Source organism: Podarcis raffonei, chromosome 16 (genome assembly GCF_027172205.1).
Source record: "Podarcis raffonei isolate rPodRaf1 chromosome 16, rPodRaf1.pri, whole genome shotgun sequence".
Taxonomy (NCBI): domain Eukaryota; kingdom Metazoa; phylum Chordata; class Lepidosauria; order Squamata; family Lacertidae; genus Podarcis; species Podarcis raffonei.
Window position 1 is genome coordinate 2,648,856 of NC_070617.1, and position 27,804 is coordinate 2,676,659.

A 27,804-nucleotide genomic window follows, 5' to 3' on the forward strand; every position below is an offset into this window, starting at 1 on the left:
TAGTAACTACAACCCCGCCTCCAGTTGCCTCAGAAACTCAGCACCGCTCTGCCTATTGGTCGAGGACTCGTTGGGAAGCTTGTGGGCGGGGCTTCTCCTCGCAACGCCCTCCGGCCCCTGGTGCCCAATGAAAATCTCCTCTCCTCCGCATGCGCCCAATTAAAATGGACTCCTCTCTTTACCCCCCTCCCTCTCTGAGGGTAGCGTCGAATTAGAATGGTTCATCCCTCCCGCCTCTCCCTCCCAGCATCTCGCCCAATGACAACTGTTTCTCCTCCCTACGGCTGTGGCCCCTCCTCTCGGCCAATGAGGGGCAAGGGGCGCGGCTAAGCAGCTGCTACGTAAGCGGGAGGGAGGAGCAGCCTGCGCTGGGCGTCGTCATTCTCATTTGTATTCCGGCGCGGAGGAGAGCGGAGGGCTCCGGGGAGGCGCTCTGGAAGGTCTCTGGGGGGCGTCGTCGTGGGGAGGCCGGGGGAGGCCAGGGCCTCTGGCTTGGCTCATTTCACTGCCAGGTTTAATGCATTTTAACTAAAGGCAACGGGGAGGGCAAGCCTTGCATTGCATTATTTACAGGCACAGCTTTTAATTTGCATTTTCATTCATTTTTCCTACCAGGCTTCTATGATCTTCTCAGAGCACAGGATTCTGCGTGGGCTTTATATATTTTATTACCTTAAAAAAACCCAAATGAGAGATTAGGATTCTCTGCAGATGTGATTTTTTTTTTATAGCAAGCTAATGGGTTTTGCTTAGAGAAAGGACAAGGTTCCCCATCTATATCTTATTCTTTATTTACTTGCTTACTAGGTCAGCTGGGAGAAATGGGAACGAACCAGGATTCTGCTCGAATTTCATTTACGTTTTTACGTTTTATTACCAGGTTTAGATTATTATCTCGGATTAAAACCGGAGAGCAGGATTCTGTATGGGAGTATTCATTTCATTTTATTGTCAGGTTTATATGTCTTAACTGAGAGAAACAAGGATGACAGAGTTCTCTTTGTGGGCTTTTATGTTTTCATTCGTTTTCTTGTCGGGTTTATAGGATTTTCTCAGATAAAAACAGGTAGGCCAGGATTCTCTGTGGGTGTTACTTGCATTTTTAATTCATTTTATTACCAGGTTGATAAATTTTAAATGGAGAGAGAGAACCAAGGCCTTGTTTACATGTACTTTCAGTCTACTCTGAGTATTTCCTTCATTGCCTATCACACTAAGAATAGCAGAGGAACACACCATATATTTAAAGCACATGACTTTTTCCAAAGAATCCTGGGAACTGTAGTTTTCTCTGGACATAGTAAACCGCTCTTAACAAACTAAGGTTCCCAGCAGTCCTTGCTGAAACTCAGGTGCTTTGTATAGTGTCAATATCCCCACATGTGGGGAGGCTAAGATTCTGTGTGCATGTTGTCTATAATTTTAATTAATTTTATTGCCAAGTTAATAGGTTTTACAGCAGATACCTGTTGGTTCGCAGAAGGGAGCCTGTTTCATAGGCTTTACAGAAGGGCCCGCTGTCTGTTGCTGGGAGATGACTCTCTAGGCTGAGTGTCTATAAATTTTTTAAGTGTTTCTGGATACAAGCAGCGTATCAGACATTTTGAATAAAGTGGGACGCAAATATTTTCTAACCTATGAAAAAGATCGCATCATTTTTCTTCTTAAAAGCCCTACATTTTTATAATTACCTGAACCTAATTTTCTGCTCCAACAGAGCACCCCTTTCCAAGATGCCCCCCAAATAGCTGCATTGAGGGGGGATATCAAAGCCCTCACAGGCTGTGGCTGAGAAGGGCTCTGTGTGGGGTTGGGGAGAAAGTTGTGTGTTGCTGAGCAAATTAGAAAAGGATAGAGATGTATGTCATGTATCTTGTGATTTCAACAAACGTTCCAAATGTTGGACCATGGCTTTTGTGTTGTTTTCAATCCCTCAGCTCTGGGGTCCTTTAAATAAAAAAGCAACAGCAAGCATTTGGGTTAATGACTGGTGTTTGCACAGAGGTTCAGAGCAATGGTGAGGCAGCAGCTGCAACCAGATGTTGCGGGGTTGCACCTCTCATCTGCAACTGATGGGAGCTGTGTCACCAGTATATGGAGTTCCCAAAGGCCCACCCCCTTTTGTAATGCAGGGGCTTGCATGTAAAAAAACCAAAACCCTTCCTTGCCTTGCTAAAACATTTCAGGGTGATGGTAGTGACTCAGGGACACTGGTGGGCAGAAGGTCTGGAGCATATAGAAGAAAACGGGCTGCTGTGTAGGGTGTGTCCTGAGCTGTGGAACTCACTGCCACCAGATGTCGTGAGTGCTACAGACTTGGATGGCTTTAAAAGGCCATCAAGCCAATTCACTGCGGAGGTGAAATAATCAAGACATTGGTCATGAAGGCTAGGCAAAATGTCCACGTTCAGAGTGCTCGATATGTGAATTCCACTTGCTGGAATGAGGGGCAAAAACAGGGCTGTGCTTCACACATTGCTTTTGCAGTTCCCAGGGTTATGTGGCCTGGCCATTGTGGGAGACAGAATTCAGTCCTTCATTCCAACCCTGCAGGGCTCTTTTGGTCTTTATGCTAGTTAGGAGTGGAACCTCCAGATACTGAGGCAGTATACCTGAGTGTTAGATGCTGGGGACATAGGAAGGAAGAAAGGAAGGCAATCCTCAACCTGTGTGTGTGTGTGAAGCTTCATGGGAACATGCTGCTGTGGGCGGGGGAAACCTGTGTTTCACCCTGAGGGCCACATTCCCCCTTCGGATACATTCCAAGGGCCGCTTGCCCGTGGTGGGCAGAACTGGGTACGGGAACTGATGTAACTGGTTTCTGCACCCACTCAAGATGCCGCAATCCTTCATCAGAGGCATGCTCAAGAGTTCAAGGGAACTTTAAAAGTAAAGGTAAAGGGACCCCTGACCATTAGGTCCAGTCGTGGCCGACTCTGGGGTTGTGGCGCTCATCTCACTTTACTGGCCGAGGGAGACGGTGTTCAGCTTCCGGGTCATGTGGCCAGCAGGACTAAGCCGCTTCTGGCGAACCAGAGCAGCGCACGGAAACGCCGTTTACCTTCCTGCCGGAGTGGTACCTATTAATCTACCTGCACTTTGACATGCTTTCGAACTGCTAGGTTGGCAGGAGCAGGGACCGAGCAACAGGAGCTCACCCCATCGCAGGGATTCGAACCGCCGACCTTCTGATCGGCAAGTCCTAGGCTCTGTGGTTTAACCCACAGTGCCACCTGCGTCCCTTCAAGGGAACTTTACATCCAGGCAAAAAGCAGAAAACCTTGGGTGCAAAATGGCCATAGAAGGGTGTGGCTTGGGGAAATTTATGAGGGCCAGATGCAGGGGTCCAGAGGGCCACATTGGGTTCCCCAGGCCTGGTTAAATGGACTCTTGGCCTGTTCTGCCAGGAGTGGGTGGTGGAACTCAGCCCTGAAAGTGCATTTCTGAAACCACATTGATTCACACACCCCCTGGCTCGGCCATCCTCTTTGAAACACAATACCTGGCACCTTCTCCATTTCTTACTCTTTCCCGAGGTGGGGAGGGGAAACCTCCGCCTGGGACAGCAAGGTTGGCTGCAGGCAGCTCCAGGCAGCTGTCCAAATCCTTGAGAAGCAAAGTCATTTCTCAGGCGTCGGCCGGGTTGCTTCCACCGCGGAGCTGCGGTCCCTCTCTGGCGGATCGCGCCTGCTGTTCCTGCTTCCCTGCAGGGCAATGTACTTGGTCGGCCTCTCCCGAGGGGAGATGCAGCTGAGGAAATTTTTCCCCTTCCCGTTTAGGGCGCCTCCGGCAGGGGCCATGGCATCCGAGAAGGGCTCCTGGAGCAGTCTGACCACGCTGCAGAAGGTGGCCCTGGCACTCGGGGTCCCCGCCAGCGGGGCGATTCTCTACATCCTGTATCGCCGTTACCGGGAGAGCCAAGGTGGGTGTGCGTCCTGCGCCGGAGGGAAGCGCGGCTGTGCGGCTGGCATCTGCTGTGTGGGTGGCACTGGGCTGTGAACAATCGATCGCGCCTGCCTGCTGTACTCCTTTCCTGTCTGCGTGCGCCGCTCGTTCTGGGAAAGCTTCCAGAGCCTGCCCTCGAGCGTTCGCTTGACACTTGCTGTCATTTCGTATGCACATCCCATATTGACATCTTTCCGCTCTTGGGCTCAGGCGGAGGGCGGGGTCGTTGGTGAAACCTGATGGGTGGCAAATGGGGCTTTTAAGTGCTATAATTTTTTGTTGTTGTTGTTGACATATAAAACACATACATATACATTTACACAATACACGTACATGACACACTACTTTCATAACATAAAACATACCTACATTACTCTAGATAATACCTACCTATACTATACGTATCAACATACCTACGCACCTACCATCACACGGACACCCACCAAGTGACTTGACTTCCAGCCGTTCTTTTTATGCTACTTTATTTTTCCAACTAGCTTAAACGCATTTCATTATTTCTTTAATCTCTTCTTTTATCTTAACTTTACTCTCCTTTCACTCTAATCATTTTCTGGATTCACTCAGTATCTGTCAGAAATTCTGCTTTTTCCACATAAATTTTGATGTATTCCTTAAAGATAACCCACTCCTTATTCACTTTTTGTACCATATCTCCTCTTATCCTCCCTGTTAGTTCGGCAATATGAAAGTATTCCATCATTTTAGATAGCCAGTCTGTTTTAGTTGGGACGCTGCTGCTTTTCCAATTTTTGGCAATCAACAACCTTGCCGCCGTAGTTGCATACAGAAATATTTATGTAAGCTTTTAAGTGCTTTTAGCCTATTCTTGCTTGGAAGTTGAGTCCAGCTGTGTTCGGTGGAGCCTCCTGACTCGCCACATGGCACGTGTTGGGTCAGAACCAGGAATTCAAGGACCCCTTTTAAAATCCCGGAGAGAGCGCGGGCTGCTTGGGTGCTTGCTCTCTGCTCTTCCAACTTACTGGTCTCCTCTTCCCTCATCCCAGCAAGGAAAGTGCTGGGTCTCTATAGACAGGTTCATACAGAATTGGAGAGCTGGAAGGAACCCAAAGAGTCATTGCAATGTGTAAGAGTTTGTTTTCTCCTCTCGAAAAGCACTATGCTGTGTCAAGGAGACGCAGTGATGGCTTTCAACAGAGGGAAAGCGCAGCCGCCGTGTGAATTATTAACAGTACTGTACTAATAAAAATTGGCCAGGTTCACCGTTCCCCATCCTTATTTTCTAGCCTGCTCCATGGGGATAGCAGTGTTGGGCAAGAATATTACAGGAGCCCTTAATAATAATATTTTTTTATTTATACCCCGCCCTCCCCGGCCAGAGCTGGGCTCAGGGCGGCTAACACCAGTAAAATTACAATCAAAACATAATAGGGGTGAAAAGCAAATTTAAAATACAGGTGGATCAGGCCCATCTAGCCCACATCACAGGGGCCAACCTATAAGCAGGCCCTCAAAAGCAAGGGCAACCCCCCGCCGTGGTTTATGTCCATCGGTATTCAGGGGCCTTGCTGCTTCCAACCGTGGAGAACAGAGTATAACAGCCATGGCCAGCAGCCATTGATAGGGAATTCCTCTAATTCTGTAAGATCTTGAGAAGATCAGGCCAAAGGGAGCCCTTCTGACCACGCATCCTGTTCTCACACTGGACCGCCAGATGCCCCCAAGGGAAACCCCCAAGCGGGACCCCCAGCACAGCAGCACATCTCCCTGCTTGCTGTTCCCGGCAACGGGCATTCAGTGGCACCGTGCCTCCTGCGGCAGAGGTGGCACAGAGCCTTTGTGGCTAGTAGAGGGGCAGGTCCCCAAGCTCTCAAGCGGGCAGGGAGGCCGGCCACCATCTCTTCCCTGGGGTGATGGCCTCACGGCTGCCGAGGAGAAACAGCTACCTCAAAAATGGGGGGAAGTTTTGGGTCCTCATCGCCCTGTGTGTCTGTTGTCTTTCTCCCTGGCTGGGGCTTCCAGAGGAGCGGGTGACGTTTGTGGGCGAGGAGGAGCTCCAGGTGGAGATGAAGGTCCCGAAGGATGCCGTGAAGCTGCTCATCGGGCGCCACGGAGCCAACGTCAAGCAGGTAGGTTTGCTGACTCCTGGAGCCGGGTGAATTTGGCGCTATCCTCAGTCCAAAGGGGAGGGAGAAAACAGTGCCTAGGGCCTGACCCCAACATCTCTGGGTTAAGGCCAGGGGTCCCCAACCTGTGGCCCACAGGCTGTTTAACTGGCCCATGAGCCGCCCCCAAACCTAGCCGCCCACTTAGTGAGTACCTGCGCACTGTGCTAAACCAGTGGAGCAGGGACTCTCTTCCGTGGCCCCAGAAATCGCTTCTGCACATGCCCAGACGCTAGAAATTGTGTCTGCGTGTGTCCGTGGTGCCAGAAATTACTTCTGCACATGCCCAGATGCCGGAAATTGTGTCTGCGTGTGTCCGTGGTGCCAGAAATTACTTCTGCACATGCCCAGATGCCGGAAATTGTGTCTGCGTGTGTCCGTGGTGCCAGAAATTACTTCTGCACATGCCCAGATGCCGGAAATTGTGTCTGCGTGTGTCCGTGGTGCCAGAAATTACTTCTGCACATGCCCAGATGCCGGAAATTGTGTCTGCGTGTGTCCGTGGTGCCAGAAATTACTTCTGCACATGCCCAGATGCCGGAAATTGTGTCTGCGTGTGTCCGTGGTGCCAGAAATTACTTCTGCAAATGCCCAGACACCGGAAATTGTGTCCGTGGTGCCAGAAGTTACTGCGCAAGCGCGATATTCAGCATCTGGGCATGCGCAGGCGCGATTTCCGGCGTCGCGCTGCGCTGGACCAGCCCGTGGAGGATCTCTGTGGGAATGATTCAGCCCATGCCCGGTAACCCTTGCCAACCCCTGGTTAAGGCCCTCACAGGGTTATCGTTCCCCAGAGTCCCCCAAAAAGAGGGGATCTGTAGTGGCAGGAAAGGGTACTATATGAGGGGAGCAGTGGGGGTCTCCTAACGGCTCGCTTAACTGCGGCCCCCGATTCGTTTGAGGTGAGGCACGACTGCTTAAATTGGTATCGTGGTGCTTAAAATGTTTGGTGTGAATGCAACCTTCGTCTCTGCATCGCCTTGCAGAAATCAGGGAAGAGGGCATCAGGACCAGGCTAGAATTATTTACTAAGGCTAGAATTAGTTAACCAAAGAATTCTGGAAGCTGTAGTTTCAGGGTGCTGAGGGAAGTCAGGAGGCGCCCTATTACACCTTCACAGAGCCGCAGTTCCCAGAGTGCTTTAACAACCCCTCCGTCTTCTGGGAATCGTAGCTCTGGGAGGGAAATGGGGAGAGGTCCCCTAACAACTCATACCACTCTGAACAACCAACAGCTCCCAGAATCCTTTGAGGGAAGCGGCGACCGTTTAATCCTCACGCTGGTGTGATTGGGGCCTCTGCCGCCATCTATAAAATGGATGAGGCCCCCGCCATAGAGGCTGCTGGGAACCGGGCACACTCCGACCCGACCCGGCCATCACTGTTTTGGAGATTGCCGAGGCTGAAAGCCCCTGTCCCCTCTCTCCGTAGCTGCGGAAGGAGACCCAGGCCCGCATTGACATCGACGTGGAGGATTCTGGCGAGGAGCGCCTGATCCGCATCTGTGGCTCCGCCGTCCAGGTGTGCAAGGCCAAAGCCGCCATCCACCAGATCCTGGAGGAGAACATGGCCGTGACGGAAAAGATCCTCGTGCCCCAGCGTGCTGTGGGGCGCATCATTGGTAATCCCTGTTCTGCGTCCTCTAAATCCCTCAAAACTTTCTTGCGCTCTGTTTGGATTGGGTGGCGGGAAGCCTGCACGCTTGGCGCCTGTCCTGGGCTCATAAACCAACAGGAAGGGAACTTCAGGTGCCATTGCTGTTGGGGGTCGGTGTGGCCTAGTGGTTAGAGTCTTGGACTCGGACCTGGGAGACAAGGGTTCAAGTCCCAGTGGAGTACAGGGTCAGGTTTAAGGTGCTGGTTTTGACCTTTAAGGCCCTATACGGCCTAGGACCCACGTACCTGCGGGACTGCCTCTCCTGGTATGCCCCGCAGAGGACCTTATGGTCTTCAAACAAAAACATCCTGAAGGTCCCAGGCCACAGAGAGGTTAGGCTGGCCTCAACCAGAGCCAGGGCTTTTTCAGTTGTGGCCCCAATCTGGTGGAACGCTCTGTCACAAGAGACCAGGGCCCTGCAGGACTTGACATCTTTCCGCAGGGCCTGCAAGACAGAGCTGCTCCGCCTGGCCTTTGGTTTGGACTCAGTCTGACCTTTATGTTTCCCTCCCCTTATGGTCTTAATCTATCGGCTACTTTAAAATGAGGCTGCATTTTAAATTGCATTTTAACCTGTATTTTAAATTGGGGTTTTTTTTCCTATTATGTTTTTATTGTGATTTTTCTGGTGCTAGCCACCCTGAGCCCAGCTCTGGCTGGGGAGGGATGGGCTAAAAATAAATTTATTATTTTTATTAGCCATGAAGCTCACTTGGTGACACTGAACCAGTCACAGTCCCTCATCCTAATGTGCCTTGCTGCGATGTGAGGGTAAAATGCAGGGCGAGGACCCTCTATATTATTATTTCATAGAAACATAGAATTGTAGAGTTGGAAAAGGGGCCCCAGGGGCCATCTAGTCCAGCCCTCTCCAAAACAGGAAGCACGGCTGAAGTATCCCTAACAGGCGGCCACCCGACTCTGTTTAGCAACCTCCCCCAAGGAGAGTCCTCTACCTTCCAAAGCCATCTCTTCCCCTATTGAATGGCTCTTGCCGTCAGAAAGTTCTTCCTGAACTTTAGCTGGAATCTCCTTTCTTGAATCCATTGCTTGCCCCACATGACAGCCCTTTAGATATTTAAATAATACTTTTAAATTTTATCACCTGCACAGGTCAGCGGTGTCCGCAAAGCCCCAGGCTCTGCAAACTCTGATCAGCCACTTGCTGGACTCTGCCTTTGCCCCCCATGTCAGGGCTTGCAGACTCATCACCCTAGGAGGAAATGAGCAGAAAGTTAACAGGGCAAATATTTTGCAACTTGGAGGTTAGCCTCTTTGGGCTTATATAGTTTGTTATTATTTATTTGGAGCATTTGGTGCCATCCGCTTCAGGCATAAAGACTCCAGGAGTGGTTTACATACGGTCAAAAGAAGACAAATCCCTACCTCCGAGCTTGTGATCTTTTTTAAAAACAACAACAACAAAGGACAGCACACAAGGAAAGCGGAACTGGGAGGGTAGAGGAAAACAAAAGCCCAAAACTCAGGCACTGATTTCTAAACAGATGACCAAATGGGCCTCCGGCGAAGCTGATGGAGGGAGCCTTCCTCTTCCAGTTGCTCCCAGTGCTGCAGTGGAGGTGCCCTCGGGGGACAATGGAGGGGACAGGACACGATCCTTGCGGTTTCTGCTAACCTTTTCTCGTCCCCCAGGCAGGGGCGGGGAGACAGTGCGAGCCATCCACCAGAGCACGGGGGCCAAGATCGATTGCGACCGCGAAGGGAGTTTTTCGCTCACCCGCCAGATCACGCTCTCTGGGACTCGCAAGGAGGTGTTGGCAGCTAAGGTGAGCCCCTGCCCTGCTCCCCAGCTGCTGGCGTTGTTCTGTGAGGTCGTGGTGGGTGACCCCGATTAAATCTCGCTGTGTGCTGGGATCCTGGCCCCAAGGAGGCCTGCCTTACACCCTCTGAAGCTGCAGGCATAACCTCCTTTCTATTTTTTTTTTTTAAATATTTTTATTAAACAGTTTTTATAGTCACACAAACAAAACATAACAACGACAAATACATAAACAAACAATAACAAAAACAAAAAAAAAAGTATCATTTCATATCCTAATTTCTTAAACCTTTCTTCCTCGACTTCCTCATGCCTCCCTTTTCTGTATTCCAAATTCTAATCAATTACTCAGCAAATCTTCCCTTATTTTACTTTAAATTTAAGCTAATCTTCCTTATTCTCCTTGTCTTAACCATTGCTAATAGTAACCATTTACTTTCCAGTCCAACATCATTCTAACTTTCATTAATTTTGTAGTATTTCTTTAAATAGTCCTTAAACTTTTTCCATTCTTCTTCCGCTGCTTCTCTTCCCTGGTTTCGGATTCTGCTCGTCATTTCTGCCAAGCCCATGTAGTCAATCACCTTCATCTGCCATTCTTCCAGTGTGGGTAGATCTTGTGTCTTCCAGTACTTCGCAATAAGTATTCTAGCTGCTGTTGTAGCATACATAAAAAAAGTTATATCCGTCTTTAACACCCCTTGGCCGACAATGCCCAAGAGAAAGGCCTCTGGTTTCTTAGTGAAGGTATATTTAAATACCTTTTTAAGTTCATTATAGATCATTTCCCAGAATGCCTTGATCTTCGGGCACGTCCACCAAAGGTGAAAAAATGTACCTTCCTTTTCTTTACATTTCCAACATTTATTATCAGGCAAATGGTAAATCTTTGCAAGCTTGACTGGGGTTATGTACCACCTATAAATCATTTTCATAATATTTTCTCTTAAGGCATTACATGCCGTGAATTTCATCCCGGTGGTCCACAACTTTTCCCAGTCAGCAAACAAAATATTATGACCAATGTCCTGAGCCCATTTAATCATAGTTGATTTAACCGTTTCATCTTGTGTATTCCATTTCAGCAGCAAATTGTACATTTTTGACAGATTCTTAGTACTGGATTCTAACAATTCAGTCTCCAATTTTGATTTTTCCACCTGGAAGCCAATTTTACTGTCCAATTTAAACACTTCATTTATTTGGTGATAGTGCAACCAATCTCTCACCTTCTCTTTTAATTTCTCAAAACTCTGCAATCTCAGTTTGTCCCCTTCCTTTTCCAGAATTTCCCAATATCTTGGCCACTTCGACTCCATATTTAACTTTTTAACTGCCTTAGCTTCCATTGGCGACAACCACCTTGGGGTTTTGTTTTCCAGCAAATCTTTATATCTGACCCAGACATTTAATAGTGCTTTTCTGACAATATGGTTTTTAAAACTTTTATGTGCTTTAACCTTGTCATACCACAAATATGCATGCCACCCAAAAATATTGTTAAAACCTTCCAAATCCAAAATGTCTGTGTTTTCAAGAAGCAGCCAATCTTTTAGCCAGCAGAAAGCTGCCGCTTCATAGTACAGTTTAAAGTCTGGCAGGGCAAACCCCCCTCTTTCCTTTGAGTCCGTTAATATCTTAAATTTAATTCTGGGCTTCTTGCCCTGCCAGACAAATTTAGATATATCTTTCTGCCACTTCTTGAAACAGTCCATTTTATCCATTATTTGTAATGCTTGGAACAAAAACAACATTCTTGGCAATACATTCATTTTTATAACTGCAATTCGGCCTAACAAGGAAAGCTTCAAGTTTGACCAAATCTCCAAATCTTTTTTCACTTCTGTCCAAGTTTTTTCATAATTATCTTTAAATAAGTTCACATTCTTAGCTGTCATATTTATACCCAAGTATTTCACTTTTTTAACCACAGTCAACCCCGTCTCATTCTGAAACCTTTCTTTTTCAACCTGTGTTAAATTTTTCTCCAATACCTTAGTCTTTAACTTATTCAATTTAAATCCTGCCATTTGACCAAACTCTTGAATTATTTCCAAAACTCTTTTCGTACTAGCTTCTGGCTCTTGTAATGTAAGTACTAGGTCATCTGCAAATGCTCTCAATTTGTATTGTTTAGCTCCGACCTGGATCCCTTTAACCAACTGGTCCCTCCTAATCATATTAAGCAAAACCTCCAGGACCGATATAAAAAGTAGTGGGGAGATAGGACACCCCTGACGTGTCCCTTTTTCAATCTTGAACTCTTCTGTAACCACATTGTTTACAATTAGTTTTGCTTTCTGTTCAGAGTATATTGCACCTATACCATTTTCAAACCCTTGGCCTACCCCCATCCCCCGGAGGTTCTTCAGCATGAAACTCCAAGATATATTGTCAAAGGCTTTCTCAGCGTCCACAAATATCAAAACAGCCTTAGTGTTTATATTCACTTCCAACTTCTCCAAAATGTCAGTTATATTCCTTACGTTATCCGACAAATGCCTTTTCGGGAGAAAGCCCGCTTGGTCCCCATGAATCTCCTCCATCAAAACTCTTTTCAATCTCTTTGCTAAAATGTCAGCAAAGATTTTGTAATCCACATTTAGTAACGAGATGGGTCGGTAGTTCTTAAGTTGGGTCTTTTCAGTCTCTGTCTTAGGTATAAGTGTAATGTAGGCCTCCCTCCACGTATCGGGTGCCTTCCTCCCCTCCATGATCTCGTTGCAGACTTCCCTCAAAGGTTGTATCAACCCTTCCTTCAAAACTTTGTAATATTTGGAAGTCAGTCCATCCGGTCCAGGTGATTTGCCCAACGTCATACTTTGAATGGCATCTTCTATTTCCTGTGCTGATATCTCCTTTCATAACCTCCTTTCTAAGCAGGGTGCCCAAAATCCCCCTCCAAAGAATCCTGGGAAGTGCAGTTTAAGGGTGCTGGGAGTTGTAGTTCTGTGAGGGTTAAACTACACTTTTGGGATTCTAGAGGAGGTAAATACGTGGTGTCTATGCCAGTTCTGTTTCAGAAAGTGGCGCTGTTGGGTTTTTATTTTTTATTGGGGGGAGAAGCTTCACTGTGAAACTCATTTCCTTTTTTATAATTATTCTTATTAGTTTTCAATGTTATTAGTTTTATTAGTCAATTGTAATTATAATTAAGTCCAACTTATTTCCAAGGCTGGGTTTTACAGTGGTGCCCCGCAAGACGAACGCCTCGCAAAACGAAAAACTCGCAAGATGAAAGAGTTTTCCATTTTGGAGGTGCTTCGCAAAACGAATTTCCCTATGGGCTTGCTTCGCAAGAAGAAAGCCCATAGGGAAATCTCCGCCAGCCTTCAGAAGAGGTCCTGGACCTCTTCTGAAGGCCGGCGGGGGGCAAAAGTCTTTGCTCCCCCCGCCTGCCTTCCCGGGACAGCGGAGACTTCTCCGCTGTCCCGGGCGATCTGAAAATGCTGGCGGGTGGCAGCGAAGGCTGCGCTGCCGCCCGCCAGCATTTTAAAAGCCCCCGGACAGCGGAGACTTCTCCGCTGTCCCGGGGCGATCTGAAAATGCTGGCGGGCGGCAGCGAAGGCTGCGCTGCCGCCCGCCAGCATTTTAAAAGCCCCCGGGACAGCGGAGACTTCTCCGCTGTCCCGGGGCGATCTGAAAATGCTGGCGGGCGGCAGCGAAGGCTGCGCTGCCGCCCGCCAGCATTTTAAAAGCCCCCGGACAGCGGAGACTTCTCCGCTTTCCCGGGGCGATCTGAAAATGCTGGCGGGCGGCAGCGAAGGCTGCGCTGCCGCCCGCCAGCATTTTAAAAGCCCCCGGACAGCGGAGACTTCTCCGCTGTCCCGGGGCGATCTGAAAATGCTGGCGGGCGGCAGCGAAGGCTGCGCTGCCGCCCGCCAGCATTTTAAAAGCCCCCGGACAGCGGAGACTTCTCCGCTTTCCCGGGGCGATCTGAAAATGCTGGCGGGCGGCAGCGAAGGCTGCGCTGCCGCCCGCCAGCATTTTAAAAGCCCCCGGACAGCGGAGACTTCTCCGCTGTCCCGGGGCGATCTGAAAATGCTGGCCGGCGGCAGCAAAGGCTGCGCTGCCGCCCGCCAGCATTTTCAGATCGCCCCGGGACAGCGGAGAAGTCCTTGCCCCCCCCCCAGCCTTCAGAAGAGGTCGGGGGACAGACTGTCCCCGGACCTGGTCTGAAGGCGGTTTCCTTAGGAACGCATTGATTGATTTTCAATGCATTCCTATGGGAAACCGTGCTTCGCAAGATGAAAAACTCGCAAGAAGAAAAAACTTGCAGAACGAATTAATTTTGTCTTGCGAGGCACCACTGTATTGTTAAGCCTGGCTGCTACTATACTGGGTTCCTTGTTCCTGTATTTTTAAGATTTTTGGTTCCTTGTATGGCAGAGGTAAGGAAGTTTCATTCATTCCCTCCTCTCTCTCTCTCTCACACACATAATAATAATAATAATAATAATAATAATAATAATAATAATAATAATTTTTTACCCCACCCATCTGGCTGGGTTTCCCCAGCCAATCTGGGCAGCTTCCAACAAAAGTTTAAAAATACATTAAAACCTCAATCATTAACTGCCCTAAACAGGGCTGCCTTCAGATGTCAGAGAGTTGTTTATTTCTTTGACATCTGATGGGAGGGCGTTCCACAGGGCGGGTGCCACCACTGAGAAGGCCCTCTGCCTCGTCCCCTGTAGCTTTGCTTCTCACAGGGAGGGAACTGCCAGAAGGCCCTCGGAGCTGGACCTTCTGATCGGCAAGTCCTAGGCCTCTGCAGTGGTGCAATTCCTTGGCCAGCCAGGCTGCAAGCTGAATCGGGACCCCTGAAATACGTTGGTGGAAGTCAGTTCCGACTGCAGCCTGCCCTAGACAAAGGGAACTCGCACCTGGCCCATCAGCATCCTTTGCTACTCTTCCAAATCTCCCATAGAAACTGATCGCGGAGAAGGTTTTGGAGGATGAGGCCTTCCACAAGAAACTCTCGCACGCGGCTTTGGCCCGGTCCCAGCGGAAGCAGCCTCTGGGCACGAGGAAGGAGGACGCTGGCGGCAGCGGCGATCGGAGGGGGGATCCTCTTTGCACCGGAGAAGCTTTCAGTCAGCCGCTGGGGACCCCACGCCCGGAAGGAGTCGCTGGGAAGTTCCCAGAATATCCCCCTGAGGAACCCCAGGAGCTGAGGAGCGCAGGCGGCTCCTCCGAGGAGTCCTTATCGGAAACCTCTTGCCTGAGCTATGCTTTTGAAGGTAAGCGGAACGAGGCAGCCTTTATATCTCTCTTTTAAAAAATAATAATTTCCCCTTCCCCTCCTGCGCTGTTGTCCAGCAAGCCCATTCAGAGATAGGCTGCCTCTGGAGCTGGAGGTTCCATTTAATTATCAGCTGTTGGTCAGCTTCCCTGTCAGCTTGTCTGATCTCTTCCTCGAGGCTTTAGAAGCTGTCTTAAGATGGTGGGCAGCCCCATACACACTGGCGCTGAGTTAATTCAGTTGTGAGGTCTAGAAACCTTCCCCATGCCCAATATAATTTTTATTGCGTTTCCATTTTTTTTTACAAATTAGCTTCAAATTAAAGAATCAGAAATCAGGAAGACCTAAATTTTAATAAGGAATGGGGGGAATTTGTAACTTAGCTCAACGACCATTGTAAACAGTTGAAATCGTTTGTAGGATTGGAATATCGCTTGGTGAATTTTGTATACAATGGAGAGACAAAAGATTTGGATTACACTCGTGCCTCGGAAGTTGAACGGAATCCGTTCCAGAAGTCCGTTCGACTTCCAAAATGTTCAGAAACCAAGGCGCGGCTTCCGATTGGCTGCAGGAAGCTCCTACAGCCAATCAGAAGCCCCGTTGGACATTCGGCTTCCAAAAGAACATTGGAAAACACTCACTTCCGGGTTTGCGGCGTTCGGGAGCCAAAACGTTTAAGACGCAAGGCATTTGAACGACTTCCGAGGTACAACTCTATTATAAAAGATGCAGGAGAAAATTAACAATAAGACCCACAAAGGGGAGGAGGGAATTCCAGAGATTCCTTTGAATCTTGTTTTTATGTTGTATGCTGGACATGTGACTAAAATTTTAATCTGAAAAACCAATTTTTTAAAAAAAAAAAACCACCAAATTAAACAGTTACATTGTTTCATGTATTGACTTCCCACCTGGGAATGATGATGATTTTGTTTATATAACTGCCTAGTCCAGGCATAGGCAAACACTGCCCTCCAGACGTTTTGGGACTACAACTCCCATCATCCCTAGCTAACAGGACCAGTGGTCAGGGATGATGGGAACTGTAGTCTCAACATCTGGAGGGCCGAGTTTGCCTACGCCTGGCCTAGTTGTTAGATAGGTGCGCGTAGATGTCTACAGCTGTAGAAGCGACTGTTACCTTTGACAATAAATAGTTGAGACTCTGCCGTGTACTAACCCTCTTCCAGAAGGTAATCATGAGGACTAGTGCCTTTTTTTTGGTAGGATAGGTTGAAATAGATTTCCCACAGCTGCAATCTTACCTGATGCTGGGGCTCCTGCGGAGGTGCCATCTTTGGGGTGTTGTCTAGGGAGGAAGAGATGGGGGGAGGGAAGCTATGAGTTAGACCCTGACCGCTCCAGCCATCCGCTTAGACTCGCAGCGGTTCTCAACCTGTGGGTCCCCAGATGTTGTCGGACTACAACTCCCATCATCCCTGAGCTCTGGCCTTGCTAGCTAGGGGTGATGGGAGTTGTAGTTCAACAACATCTGGGGACCCACAGGTTGAGAAAGGCTGGTTTAGAGAGAGGGCTGGCCTCTGCTCCTCACTCTTCACCTTCTGGGTCTTCAGTCCCCAGTCCGGACTTCAGCTTCCACGCCAATGAGCACCTGGAGGTCTACGTCTCGGCCTCCGAGAGCCCGAACCACTTCTGGATCCAGATTATCGGCTCGCGCACCTTCCAGCTGGACAAGCTCACCCGTGAAATGACACAGTACTACGACAGCGGCCTTTCGGTGAGGCTTTGTGCGGCGGGGGAGGCCCCTGGCGTGGGTGAGAGGAGGGCACCCCTTTGTTCCCTTGCCCGCCCGCTCTGAACTCCGGGTCCTTTTGCAGTGCTAGTGTGTGGGTGTGCGAGGGTCCCCTCCTAGTGCCTCTGTTCCTCATGTAGGCTTCTTAGACTTTACCGAGTGGTGGGGTCTGCGTTGCTCCCGGGAGGGAGAAAGGAAGTCAAATGACACAGAGGTTGCTTCAGAGAAAGAGTTTATTCTGCTCTCCGGATAGCAGAAGGCACTTGCGTGGTCAGTTCACAGCAAGTCCAAAGAAATGAGAGAGTCCATGCAGTATATATATCCTCCAGGCACCCTCTCCCCCCTTCCCCAGGAATCCAGCCACATAAGCTTATACACGTAAGTTGGCATCACAGATGTTCCTGCTCCTGTACTCTTAACCATAAAAGGGTGTCCCTGTTCCTGTATTCCTTATCTTGGGGTAAGAAGGTCACCAACTCTAAGAGCACTCCTGGCGCCTTTCCCGGAGGGCTGACAAGGTCTGTGCGTCAGTGTGGTCAGGATGTAAGATAAGACCCAGATGTGTCATCCCTGCTCCACTTTGGAACTGACAAGGCCATTCATTAGGCGTCACGGACTGATAAAGGAGAGAGCTCTGTTTATACAGCTGGGTTTCTGTTATATATTTGCTCAAGAGCTCAAGTTAATTGTTTTTAGCTATTACACCCTTGGCGAAGGGAGAATTGGATTTTGGGGCCCATTTCAGACTGACTGCACAGTCAGATTTTAGATTTGGGAAACCCATTCCTTCACTCAGGCTCCCCAGCCGGAACTCCTGAAGGTGAACGTGGGGGACATCGTGGCCGCCCCGTATCCCGAAGACCGCGCCTGGTACAGAGCCAGAGTCCTTGGCACCTTGGGCAATGGAAACATGGACCTCTACTACGTGGACTTTGGTGACAACGGAGAGGCCCCTTTGGAGAAGCTGCAGCCGTTACGGTGAGGGAGGAAAGAGGATGACACCTCTAATCTGCGTCCCGATTCCTGGGTGTTCGGATGCTCCTTTAAAAAAAGAGGATTTACCGTAATTTTCGCTCCGTAACACACAGTTTTTTCCTCCTAGAAAGTAAGGGGAAATGTCTGTGCGTGTTATGGAGCGAATGCCTACGGGTGGCGGGGGAATCTGCTGCAGTCATGAGCGGTCCGTGGCTCGCTTTGAAACAGCAAAGCAGGTGTAAGCGGCTCCTGTCAGCGAACCGAGCTGGGGAGGAGGGAGAGAAGCAGAGCGGGGTTGGCTGCATTAAAACAACCCCGTGCTCTCTGTCCCTGCCTGCAGTTTTTTGCTGTCCGATTTTGGATTAGCCACTCTAGGGGCTGTGTGTGTGTGTGCTTGAGCTATCGTTCTCCTTCTCTTGCTTCCCCTTCACTCTCCCAGCGCCCCTGCGCTCTCCTGCGACTTTAGGATTGATACTCTGTGTGTGTCTGTGTGTGTGTCCTTCTCTTGCTTCCCGTTCACTCCCCCAGCGCCCCTGCGACTTCCAGCGCCCCTGCGACTTTAGGGCGACCTTAGCATGGATCCACATGGATCCTCAGGATTTTTGCATTGGGCTACCCCAAACTCACCGTCAGATCACATGCCTGTGGCCACCGCATGAACCACAAAAATCATACATCCATTGTTTCGTTTAAAATATTTTTTTCTTGTTTTCCTCCTCTAAAAACTACGTGCGTGTTATGGTCTGGTGCGTGTTATAGAGTGAAAAATACGGTATTCAACTAACCTGTTGGATATTAAGAAGTGCATTCATTTCTGTGGCTTCATTCATTTCAGGCTTCCTCAACCTCGGCCCTCCAGATGTTTTTTGGCCTACAACTCCCATGATTCCTAGCTAGCAGGACCAGTGGTCAGGGATGATGGGGATTGTAGTCTTGAAACATCTGGAGGGCCGAAGTTGAGGAAACCTGGTGTAAAGCATTATTATCCTGCTTTTTAGGCTCCCCAGAGCGCGTTGTGAAAACCCGACCGCAAGAGACATCTGCCCCGTGCATTTAACACACCCTTGCACCACTTTGAACATGAAATTTATTACTGTCAGAGACCAGCTTGAGAAACACAAATGGAACTACAATCCCAATAGCAAAACAAACATTTTAAACTATACAACAATGGATTTTAAGTTTAAAAGTGTGATAGGCATATAAAAAAGGACCACTGCTAGGTTGGCAGGAGCAGGGACCGAGCAACGGGAGCTCACCCTGTTGCAGGGATTAGAACCGCTGACCTTCTGATCGGCAAGTCCTAGGCTCTGTGGTTTAACCCACAGTGCCACCCGTGTCCCAGCGATAGGCATATAAACACATAAAAACTACCTTAGAGAAATGACCCAAAGTCGCCCGTGGATCCGGGTTTGGGAATTTTCTTAACAAACTAGATTGAATCAGGTGATTGTCTGTGCCTACAGATCTGGCGACAATCCGGGTTGTCTTGTGGTCTTTGCCTAACAGGAGGAAAATTTTTGCTTTACTGGGAGGTCAGCAAGCCTCACCAGCAGGGGGTCAATGGTTTCTCTACGTGCCTCAACCCTTGCACCACTTTTAAGAATTGTGCCTTTCCCACTAAGAACCCCGGGGACTGTAGCTTGTTAAAGGTGTGGTTCTGTGTGGGGTCCCCCTAACGACACTGGGCACCCTTTGCAAACCGCAGTTCCCGGGAGGAACCGGGACGGGTCTGGAGAGCGCTTTAAACATCTGCGGCCAGACATCTGTAGTCTGAAAAGGAGGAGAAATGGAAGGGGAAGAAGGCAAGCTCAGACCCCAGGTCTTAAGGGGAAACGATTCCAGGTAGCCTGATGGAGCGGCTACTGCGAGACGAGTGGTCTGTCTGTGTCGAAAGCCAGATTGGCATATCTTGGGAGCCGAGCGGGGAGGAATTTCTCCTCCCCTAGTGCCAGCAGTGGCAATTTTAATCTGAAATCTTAGCTGCAGTGCTGTACCCGGAGCTCAGAAACTGCTCCTGCTAATGGAATTCCCTGGTGGCTAAGTATTGGAAAGGGAATCGGTTACCCACTAGGGGAGAGTGGTTATGTAAGCTTTTAGAATTAGCCAAATTGACAGATATAATAAGACAAAAACGAAAAAGTGAAGTGAAAAAGGAACGGGAGTGTCTAAATGAATACCTTAAAAGCCAAGGTTCGAGGACAGAAATCTGGCTGAGTCTGGAATAACCTCGTGAAGTGAAAGGATAAGAAAGAGGGATTTGTATCTGGATGCTAGGATAGAGATAATCAGGAAAACAGGAAGACATAATGAGAGATAAAGGAGGTGCTGTGGGATTGGTGGAAGCCAATGTTTGTTTTTCTTTAGTGTTTATATTATTAAGTTGTAAGATGGATTTGGTTTTTGTTTGTTCTTTTGAATGTTGGTTTTTGTGTTTTGTGTACTGTTATTTTTTGATATTTTTCGTGTTGTGGTGGTTGTTTGGAAAATACTAATAAAATTTATAATGATTTTTTTTTTTTTTAAAGTGGAATTCCCTGTCGCAAAATGCGCCTGGAGCAATGGGAGTTTCGACCGCTGCCTTTGTGGCGGCGGCGGCCAGTCCTTTGGCAGGCTGTGCGTTTAGGCCCCCCCCCCCCGGCACCCCCAAAGCAAGAGAAATTGGTCCCCTTCTGAAGGTTTAAGTCCCTTCGCCGCTTCTGTTGGCTCTTTTGAAACCGTGCACCAAGGCATCTGGGAGGGTTTTTGTTCCCTGGAAGTAAGCATAAGCCCCTGGTTAAGGCCTATTCCCCATCTTCTTTTCCCCCAGGAGTGACTTCCTCAGCCTCCCCTTCCAAGCGATAGAGTGTGGCCTTGCCGGAATCGCTCCAGTGGGTGAGTTGCATGCTCAGGAAACACCAGATTGAGTCTTCGTAGGGTTAGGATTATCCACAGAGGATAAAGAAACCCAGAAACTCCAGCGGGTACAGAATGCTCCTTACGGAGTCCTTGCCACGGGATCACATTCATCCAGTACTTTACCAACTGCACTGGCTCCCGGTGGAGTACAGGGTCAGGTTTAAGGCGCTGGTTTTGACCTTTAAAGCCCTATGCGGCTTAGGAGCCTCGTACCTACGGGACCGCCTCTCCTGGTCTGCCCCACGGAGGACCTTACGGTCCACATATGACAACATTTTGGAGGTCCCAAGAAGCAATGTGGTTAGATTGGTCTCAACTAGGGCCAGGGCCTTTTCAGTACTGGCCCCGACGTGGTGGAACGCTCTGTCCCAAGAGACTAGGGCTTTGTGGGACTTGACATCTTTCCACAGGGCCTGCAAGACAGAGCTGTTCCGCCTGGCCTTTGGTACGGACTCAGTCTGACCCTTATGTTTCCCTCCCCTCATGGTTTTGATCTATGGGCTACTTTTAAAATGAGGCTGCATTTTAAATTGCAGTTTAACCTGTATTTTAAATTGGTTTTTCTTTCCTATTATGTTTTTACTGTGATTTTACTGGTATTAGCCGCCCTGAGCCCAGCTCTGGCCAGGGAGGGCAAGGTATAAATAAAATTTATTTTTTTAATTTTTTTTTATTATTTATTATTATTATTAAAGGCCACCAAAGCCTACTAGCTGCAATGTTCTCCCTCCACTCTCAAAGGCAAATCACTTCTGAAAACCAGGCGCTGGGAATCGCAAGCGGGGAGCGTTGCTGCCACGCTTGGGTCCTGTTTGCGGGATTCCCAGAAGAGGCATCTGTTTGGCTGCTGTAAGAATAGGGTGCTGGATTTGGTGGGCCTGATCCAGCTCAGATGCTCTTACGTTCTTAACCAAGTCGTCCTGCAAAGCAGGCCATGGAACCAGGATATACAGGTGAAACTCGAAAAATTAGAATATCGTGGAAAAGTTCATTTATTTCAGTAATGCAACTTTAAAAGGTGAAACTAATATATGAGATAGACTCATGACATGCAAAGCGAGATATGTCAAGCCTTTATTTGTTATCATTGTGATGATTATGGCGTACAGCTGATGAAAACCCCAAATTAACAATCTCAGAAATTTAGAATATTAAATGAAATCAGCAGAACAAGGATTGCAAATAGAGCAATATTGGACCTCTGAGAAGTAGAAGCACGCATATGTACTCAGTACTCGGTTTGGGGCCCTTTTGCATCAATTACTGCCTCAGTGCGGCGTGGCAAAGATGCTATCAGCCTGTGGCACTGCTGAGGTGTTATGGAAGACCAGGATGCTTCAATAGCAGCCTTCAGCTTTTAAGCTGAATTACTGAAATAAATGAACTTTTCCACGATATTCTAATTTTTCAAGTTTCACCAGCTACATGCTGTTGATAAAGACAAGTCCAGTCCACCCTCCTAAAAGGTGTCGCCTCCCCTAGGAAGTGACAGTCAAGCTTTTAGCCAATAAAGATCTACAAATTACATGCCTGGTAGTCAAATTTGCTCTGGCAGCTAAGAAGCTCCATTCCAGCTCCGTTGCTGCTTTCTTCCGTTCTGTTGATGCTTTCTCATTTTAAAACTTTATGCTGCGAATTTTTAATGCTGTAAAATTCCATAGCCTATGCTGTGTGATTTCAGAAGAAAGCCTTCCTCTTGCCCTCTGCCGTTCATTGTAAAGGCCTCCGGCTATACACTTTTTTAAATCAATAAAAAGACTAAAAGTTGAGCAGCGTGGGAGAAGGAAACTTGATTGCCAAAGGCCTGAGTTAAAAGGCCCAAGACTGGCAAGGATGATGCCAGGCACATCTCCCCGAGGAGAGCATTCCTAGGGCGCGAGGGTGCCACCACCAATAATGCCCCGTTCTTGTGTTGCCACCCTCCACGCACCGCTTGGTTTGGGGGCGCACAGTTTTAATCCACCTTCCAGGGGAGACGCACTTAGGATGGGGCTGCCTGACCTTGATGTCTTTTTGCTTCCATGTCTTGAACAGGAGAGTCCTGGTCCGAAGCCGCGTTGGACGAGTTTGACCGCCTCACACACTGCGCCAAGTGGAAGCCGGTGCTGGCGAAGATCTCCAGCTACCTGCCTGCTGGGAGCAGCACCTGGCCTCACGTCAGATTGTACAATACCACCAGCGGGCAGGTATGGCACGGTTTGTGTGGCGCCGTTCCATGGTTTGAGCGTTAAGATCTTTAAAAGGTAAAGGGACCCCTGACCATTAGCTCCAGTCGTGACCGACTCTGGGATTGCGGCGCTCATCTCGCTTTACTGGCTGAGGAAGCCGGCGTCCAGCTTCCGGGTCATGTAGCCAGCATGACTAAGCCGCTTCTGGCGAAACCAGAGCAGCGCACGGAAACGCCGTTTACCTTCCCGCCGGAGCGGTACCTATTTATCTACTTGCACTTTGAGGTGCTTTCGAACTGCTAGGTTGGCAGGAGCAGGGACCGAGCAACCGGAGCTCACCCCGTCACGTGGATTCGAACTGCCGACCTTCCGATCGGGAAGTCCTAGGCTCTGTGGTTTATCCCACAGCGCCACCCGCATCCCTGTTAAGACAACAACTAAAAATCTCGGCCCAATATGGATGTACAGCCCAGGTTCGCTAGCACCCTATTTAAGGGGCAAGGAGGATCGAGTTTGTTCAGGGGTGGGGAACCTGGTCCTTCACACCAACCACGAGCCCCTCTTTCCCCTTCCGATTTCAGGACATCGACGTCGGTGCAGAGCTGGTGCGGTTGGGCTACGCGGTGCAGTGCCCGCAGGATGGAGACGGCGGGGCTGGAGATGGGCCCGATCCGTTGGACAGAGGTGCCCAGCACAGAAGCCTGGTGAGTAATGGGGCCGGTTGATGTGCCCTCCCTTGCTTTGAATAGGTTGGACCAGTGGCTCTGGGCTGTGGGCTGGCTCCAAATGCAAGGAAACAAGCTCCTAAGCCTCATGATTGCAGCCGAAAACTTTGCTGTTGGGCTCTGGGCTCCCGGCAGGCTAGCAAGTGATAAGACCACACGATTCTAGTCCTTAGGATGGCAGCTGAAACTCTTGCTTGAAACGGGGAGTCCGATGGGGGCCAGGATGTTGGGGGGGGTGTCATTTGCAGCGCCCCAAAGTCTTCTCTCTCTTTTTTTCCCCCTTTTTAAAAATTTTTTTTATTGGTTTTCACATATTACATTACAATATAGATGTACCAAAGCCAACACCATTTCCTCCCCATACATTTACATTTATATTTCCTTAATCCATCATATTATTCTTTTCGCCTTCCTCCCACTTCCCTCCGCCCCCACTCAATGTCCTCCACATTATACAATTTACAATAATCTTTGCATTCTGCAGTCTTCTCAGATCATCTGTATATTCTTATTATCTTTCCTTACTAATTTTTCTTCCATCCAGTACTTCACATTTTAATCTAGGTATATTAGCGTATCTTTTTTTTGAGCAATATTTTGCCATATATTCATCAAAACATTTCCACTCCTTTTTTAAATTTTTGATTCGACTGATTTCTTATTAGAGCAGTTAATTATGCCAAAATTAAATATTCATTTAATTTACAAATCCATTCCTCCTTTGTGGGTATAGTTTGTGACTTCCACCTGTGCTGCATCCCAAAGTCTTGGCTGCGTCCATCCATGTTGGCCGTGCTCTGTCTCCACGTTCAGAGGCAGAAACACTTCTGAATACCAGTTGGTGGAGGGGGCAGAGAGTTCTTGCGCTCTGGTTCTGCTCGCAAAGAGGCTTCTCATCGGCCACAGTGAGAACAGGATGCTGGACTCCTGAGCCATTGGCCTCATCCAGCAGGGTCTTTTTATGAGACGTTTTGGCATCGCAGGGGGTTGGCCTAGATGACCGTCTGGGTCCCTTCCGACTCTCCAATTCCATATGGCTTTATGAATCTGGAAGAAGCATCAAACTCTGTAAGCCATATTTCCAGGGGGAAAAGAGAGACAGGGCCAAACATTTTCTCATTCTGCATGTGCCTTGACAGCCCTTGTTTCGGCCCCTAGGGAGACGCGACGGGGGTGTCCCTGGAGAGCCTTCTCTCAGACACGCAGAAGACCCCCGACGAGATGCCCCTCACTTTGTCCTGCCTCAGCCTTTCCGGTAAGCTCCCTAGGTGGGTTTGTGCACCGGTGTGCCCTGGTCACTTCCAAAAACAGGAACGCGAGGACACCAGAAGCCGCCTAAAGTTGACTTCTGGGCGCTTGGTCTGTGAGCCCCGTAGAGGCTCTCCAAGCAGAGGGGCTTTTCACAGCTCTGCCAGTCCCTGCTTTTGCACTCAAGCCTTCTCAGTTTCCAAACAAAACCATTTTCAGCAGGTGCAGAAAAGAGCACAGCGAAGGCGCCTCAATAGGCGGGGAGTTCCCATGATGGATTCTCACAAACGTAGAGCGGGGGCTTTATTTTATTGACTGAAAACAGCACCTTGAACCTGGCCAGGTAGCAAATCAGCAACTGGTGTATTCGCTACTGACATTTGTATCCAAGTTTCTCAAAATGACATTCAGCATTCTTCCTCTACCACAAACCCCATCCTTTTTATCCCCACAACAAGGTAGGTTTGTCCGAGAGACAGTGACACCCAGTCAGCTTTCTATCCCTAGTGGGGATGTGAGCCCTGGCCTAACCCACTAACCGTTAAGCCACACTTCCATTATATATAAATAAATCGCACCACCCTGTTCTTTTTTCATGGCCGCAATTAGGATGAACATCTTTGGACGGTAGTTTTCCTATCAAATCTTCTGCGCTATGGGGAGAGTCATTTATATTTTGCTCAGTGTTCAGCTAAATAATTGCGCTAACGCAGGGGTCAGTGTGACTCCCCTTCCCCTCTCTCCCCAAAAATGTGTGTCTCTTGTTTCCCCCAAATCTGCTCCAGCAGTCTGGGGGGAACTTGGGACCGTTTAGGAGAGAGGAAGAACGTTCCTGGAACAATTTTATTAGTGCTGCATTGAATACAACCCCTTCCCTATCCTGCACCTTGAATAATTCCTGACACAGTGTAAATGGAGTGGGTTTGGGTTTTTTTTTACAGAGGGAATTAAAGGAAGAGACAGGCTTTGGCTGATTCCCTTAGAAAGTGTCCTGTCTCCAGCTTGTGAGTCCTAGCAGCTCTTTGCGAAGGACGGCTGCTTCCGGTGCGTGTTTAACAGTGCCAGGTTCAAGGAGTTACTACTAGTGAATAAGGGGACGCGGGTGGCGCTGTGGGTTAAAGCCTCAGCGCCTAGGACTTGCCGATCGAAAGGTCGGCAGTTCGAATCCCCGCGGCGGGGTGCGCTCCTGTCGCTCGGTCCCAGCGCCTGCCAACCTAGCAGTTCGAAAGCACCCCCGGGTGCAAGTAGATAAATAGGGACCGCTTACTAGCGGGAAGGTAAACGGCGTTCCGTGTGCTGCGCTGGTTCGCCAGATGCAGCTTGTCACGCTGGCCACGTGACCCGGAAGTGTCTGCGGACAGCGCTGGCCCCCGGCCTATAGAGTGAGATGGGCGCACAACCCCAGAGTCTGGCAAGACTGGCCCGTACGGGCAGGGGTACCTTTACCTTTACCTTTACTAGTGAATAAAGCTCTTAACCACTCGGGACCAGTTTACCCACGAGATAGCCTTACCCCATGGGTGCCCTGGCAGAATCGGCACTTCTACAAGTGCCATCTAGCACCCATTCCGCCCTTGGAAGAACTCAACATTTTAGCGTGGCAGCAGCTGCACTTTGGAACTCTCTGCCGATTGAGAAGCGAAGCGCCTTCGCTGTACTCTTTTTTGCCACCTGCTTAAAAACACGTGCGTTTAGACAAGCTCTTGTTTTTACTATGTATTTTGTGGGTTTTTTTGTATTGTATTTTTATGTTGTGAACTGCCCTGAGAGCTACAGGTGTAGGGCAGTACGCAAGTTATTATTTATTAGTATTATTTATTGAATTTATATACCGCCCTATACCAGGGCAGTTCACAGAATAAAACCAAGATATAAAACCACAAAATACATAATAAAAATAAAACCAATAGCTCCCCCCAATATTTTAATACTTATTTTATGAATATTAAAAGCATACTGGGAAGTTGATGTGAGTTTTAATCTGTCTTTAAGTCTATTTTTAAAAAAGCTCTTCGGAATTCTTAAATTATTGTTTCATACCAGTTTTTTGTAAACAGCATTGAGGTTTTCTGCAACCAGGCAGTGTATGTCTTTTTGTGTGTGTGAAATGAACTCCGCGCTTTTGACTTGCATCAGATGAGCCTGTTGAAGGACCTCGGGACGAGACGGAGCCCCCCCACTGCTTGGCATCCACCCTGGAAGGTCTCCTCCCCTCGCTGGAGTCCCTGCAGCTCTCCCTCCCCTTTGCCACCCCTTCGGAGGGTTTCCCCTCCACCCCTCGCCCCTGCGAAACAGGGGGCGGCAGGGGGCGCTCCCATTCAAACCCACCTCCAGAAACGCCCGCTCAGGCAGAGGCGGCGATGGAGTTGACCCCTCTGCCGGACGTTGAGCTGTGGGCGGCCAAAGCGGAACAGGCGTCCACCCCCAGCGGTCTTGGCCAACCCGGAGAGGGGGCCTCGTCCCCCTGGCTCTCGAGCGAAGGCTGCCCCGGCGAGGAGGACCTGTCAATCAGCCAGGCGGACAGCAGCACCTACTCTCCCCGGGGCTACTTCTACTACCTCTCCTCGTCCGGGGACACTTGCGATTCCTCGGTCTTCTACTGCAAAGGGTCCCCCTCCCTCGCCGACGAGTCTAGTGGCACGTCCTGCAGCCCCTCCAGCCCCGTTTCTGAAGGCAGCGGGAGGAAAGGTACAGTCCTCTGCGCTTGAAGCGGCACTCCTGGAGGTGTCGAAGGGGGAGCACTGCGCTTGAGCCGGGGGCCACTGGGCACACTGCCTGTCACACACGGGATGCCAGCTTTGGTTGCCTTGATCACCTCTGCTTTGGGACGGCGGTTGTGTTCTGGAGAGCTCTGGGGGTGGAGGGGAAACAGCCCTAGGTAGGAGACCGTGGGGCCCCCACCAGAGTTCAAGTGTCAACCCTTTTATTCAGAACCATGAGGACTGGGACCTTAGGTATTTGGGGGAAAGCCGCTACTTTTTATGCGTAGATTAATCGACTTTCATTTAAGTTGGTTGACCCCTGAAGGCTAATGGGAGCCATCGAGACTGGAAGTTGACACACAACCTCCTGTTAGGATTCTTGCTCCGTGTTTGCAGTCATGGGATTGTTTTCTATCACATGATGGTGTATGTTTTCATTCCACAGTGTGGGAAGTGACGGAGACGGGATGTTTTGGTATTACTGTGTTCTGTGAAGTGGGACTATTTTCCTTTGTTCTTCTCTTTGCTGTCTGATGAGAAAGAGGAAGGAGCTAAGGCAGAGT

General features: G+C 49.1%; 1 protein-coding gene across 1 annotated transcript; it reads left to right on the plus strand.

The window, feature by feature from the left end:
• The first annotated feature begins 352 nt into the window (after positions 1-352).
• TDRKH (tudor and KH domain containing) lies at positions 353-27,782 on the plus strand. The gene is made up of 13 exons (XM_053368934.1): positions 353-440; positions 3,780-3,922; positions 5,947-6,053; positions 7,520-7,709; positions 9,398-9,531; positions 14,455-14,767; positions 16,347-16,510; positions 17,322-17,503; positions 20,310-20,374; positions 22,433-22,584; positions 23,148-23,270; positions 24,450-24,546; positions 26,676-27,782. The coding sequence occupies exons 2-13, from the start codon at positions 3,799-3,801 to the stop codon at positions 27,245-27,247; spliced, it is 2,223 nt and encodes a 740-aa protein (XP_053224909.1). The 5' UTR covers positions 353-440; positions 3,780-3,798; the 3' UTR covers positions 27,248-27,782.
• The last annotated feature ends 22 nt before the right edge of the window (positions 27,783-27,804 follow it).

What these genes read in the sequence shown, in the direction of transcription:
- TDRKH (XM_053368934.1), top strand. Translation starts at nt 3,799, where the DNA reads ATGGCATCCGAGAAGGGCTCCTGGAGCAGTCTGACCACGCTGCAGAAG. An exon ending in CCGTTACCGGGAGAGCCAAG is followed by an intron (nt 3,923 to 5,946) that starts GTGGGTGTGCGT and finishes TGGGGCTTCCAG; the next exon opens with AGGAGCGGGTGACGTTTGTG. An exon ending in GTCCTGCCTCAGCCTTTCCG is followed by an intron (nt 24,547 to 26,675) that starts GTAAGCTCCCTA and finishes GACTTGCATCAG; the next exon opens with ATGAGCCTGTTGAAGGACCT.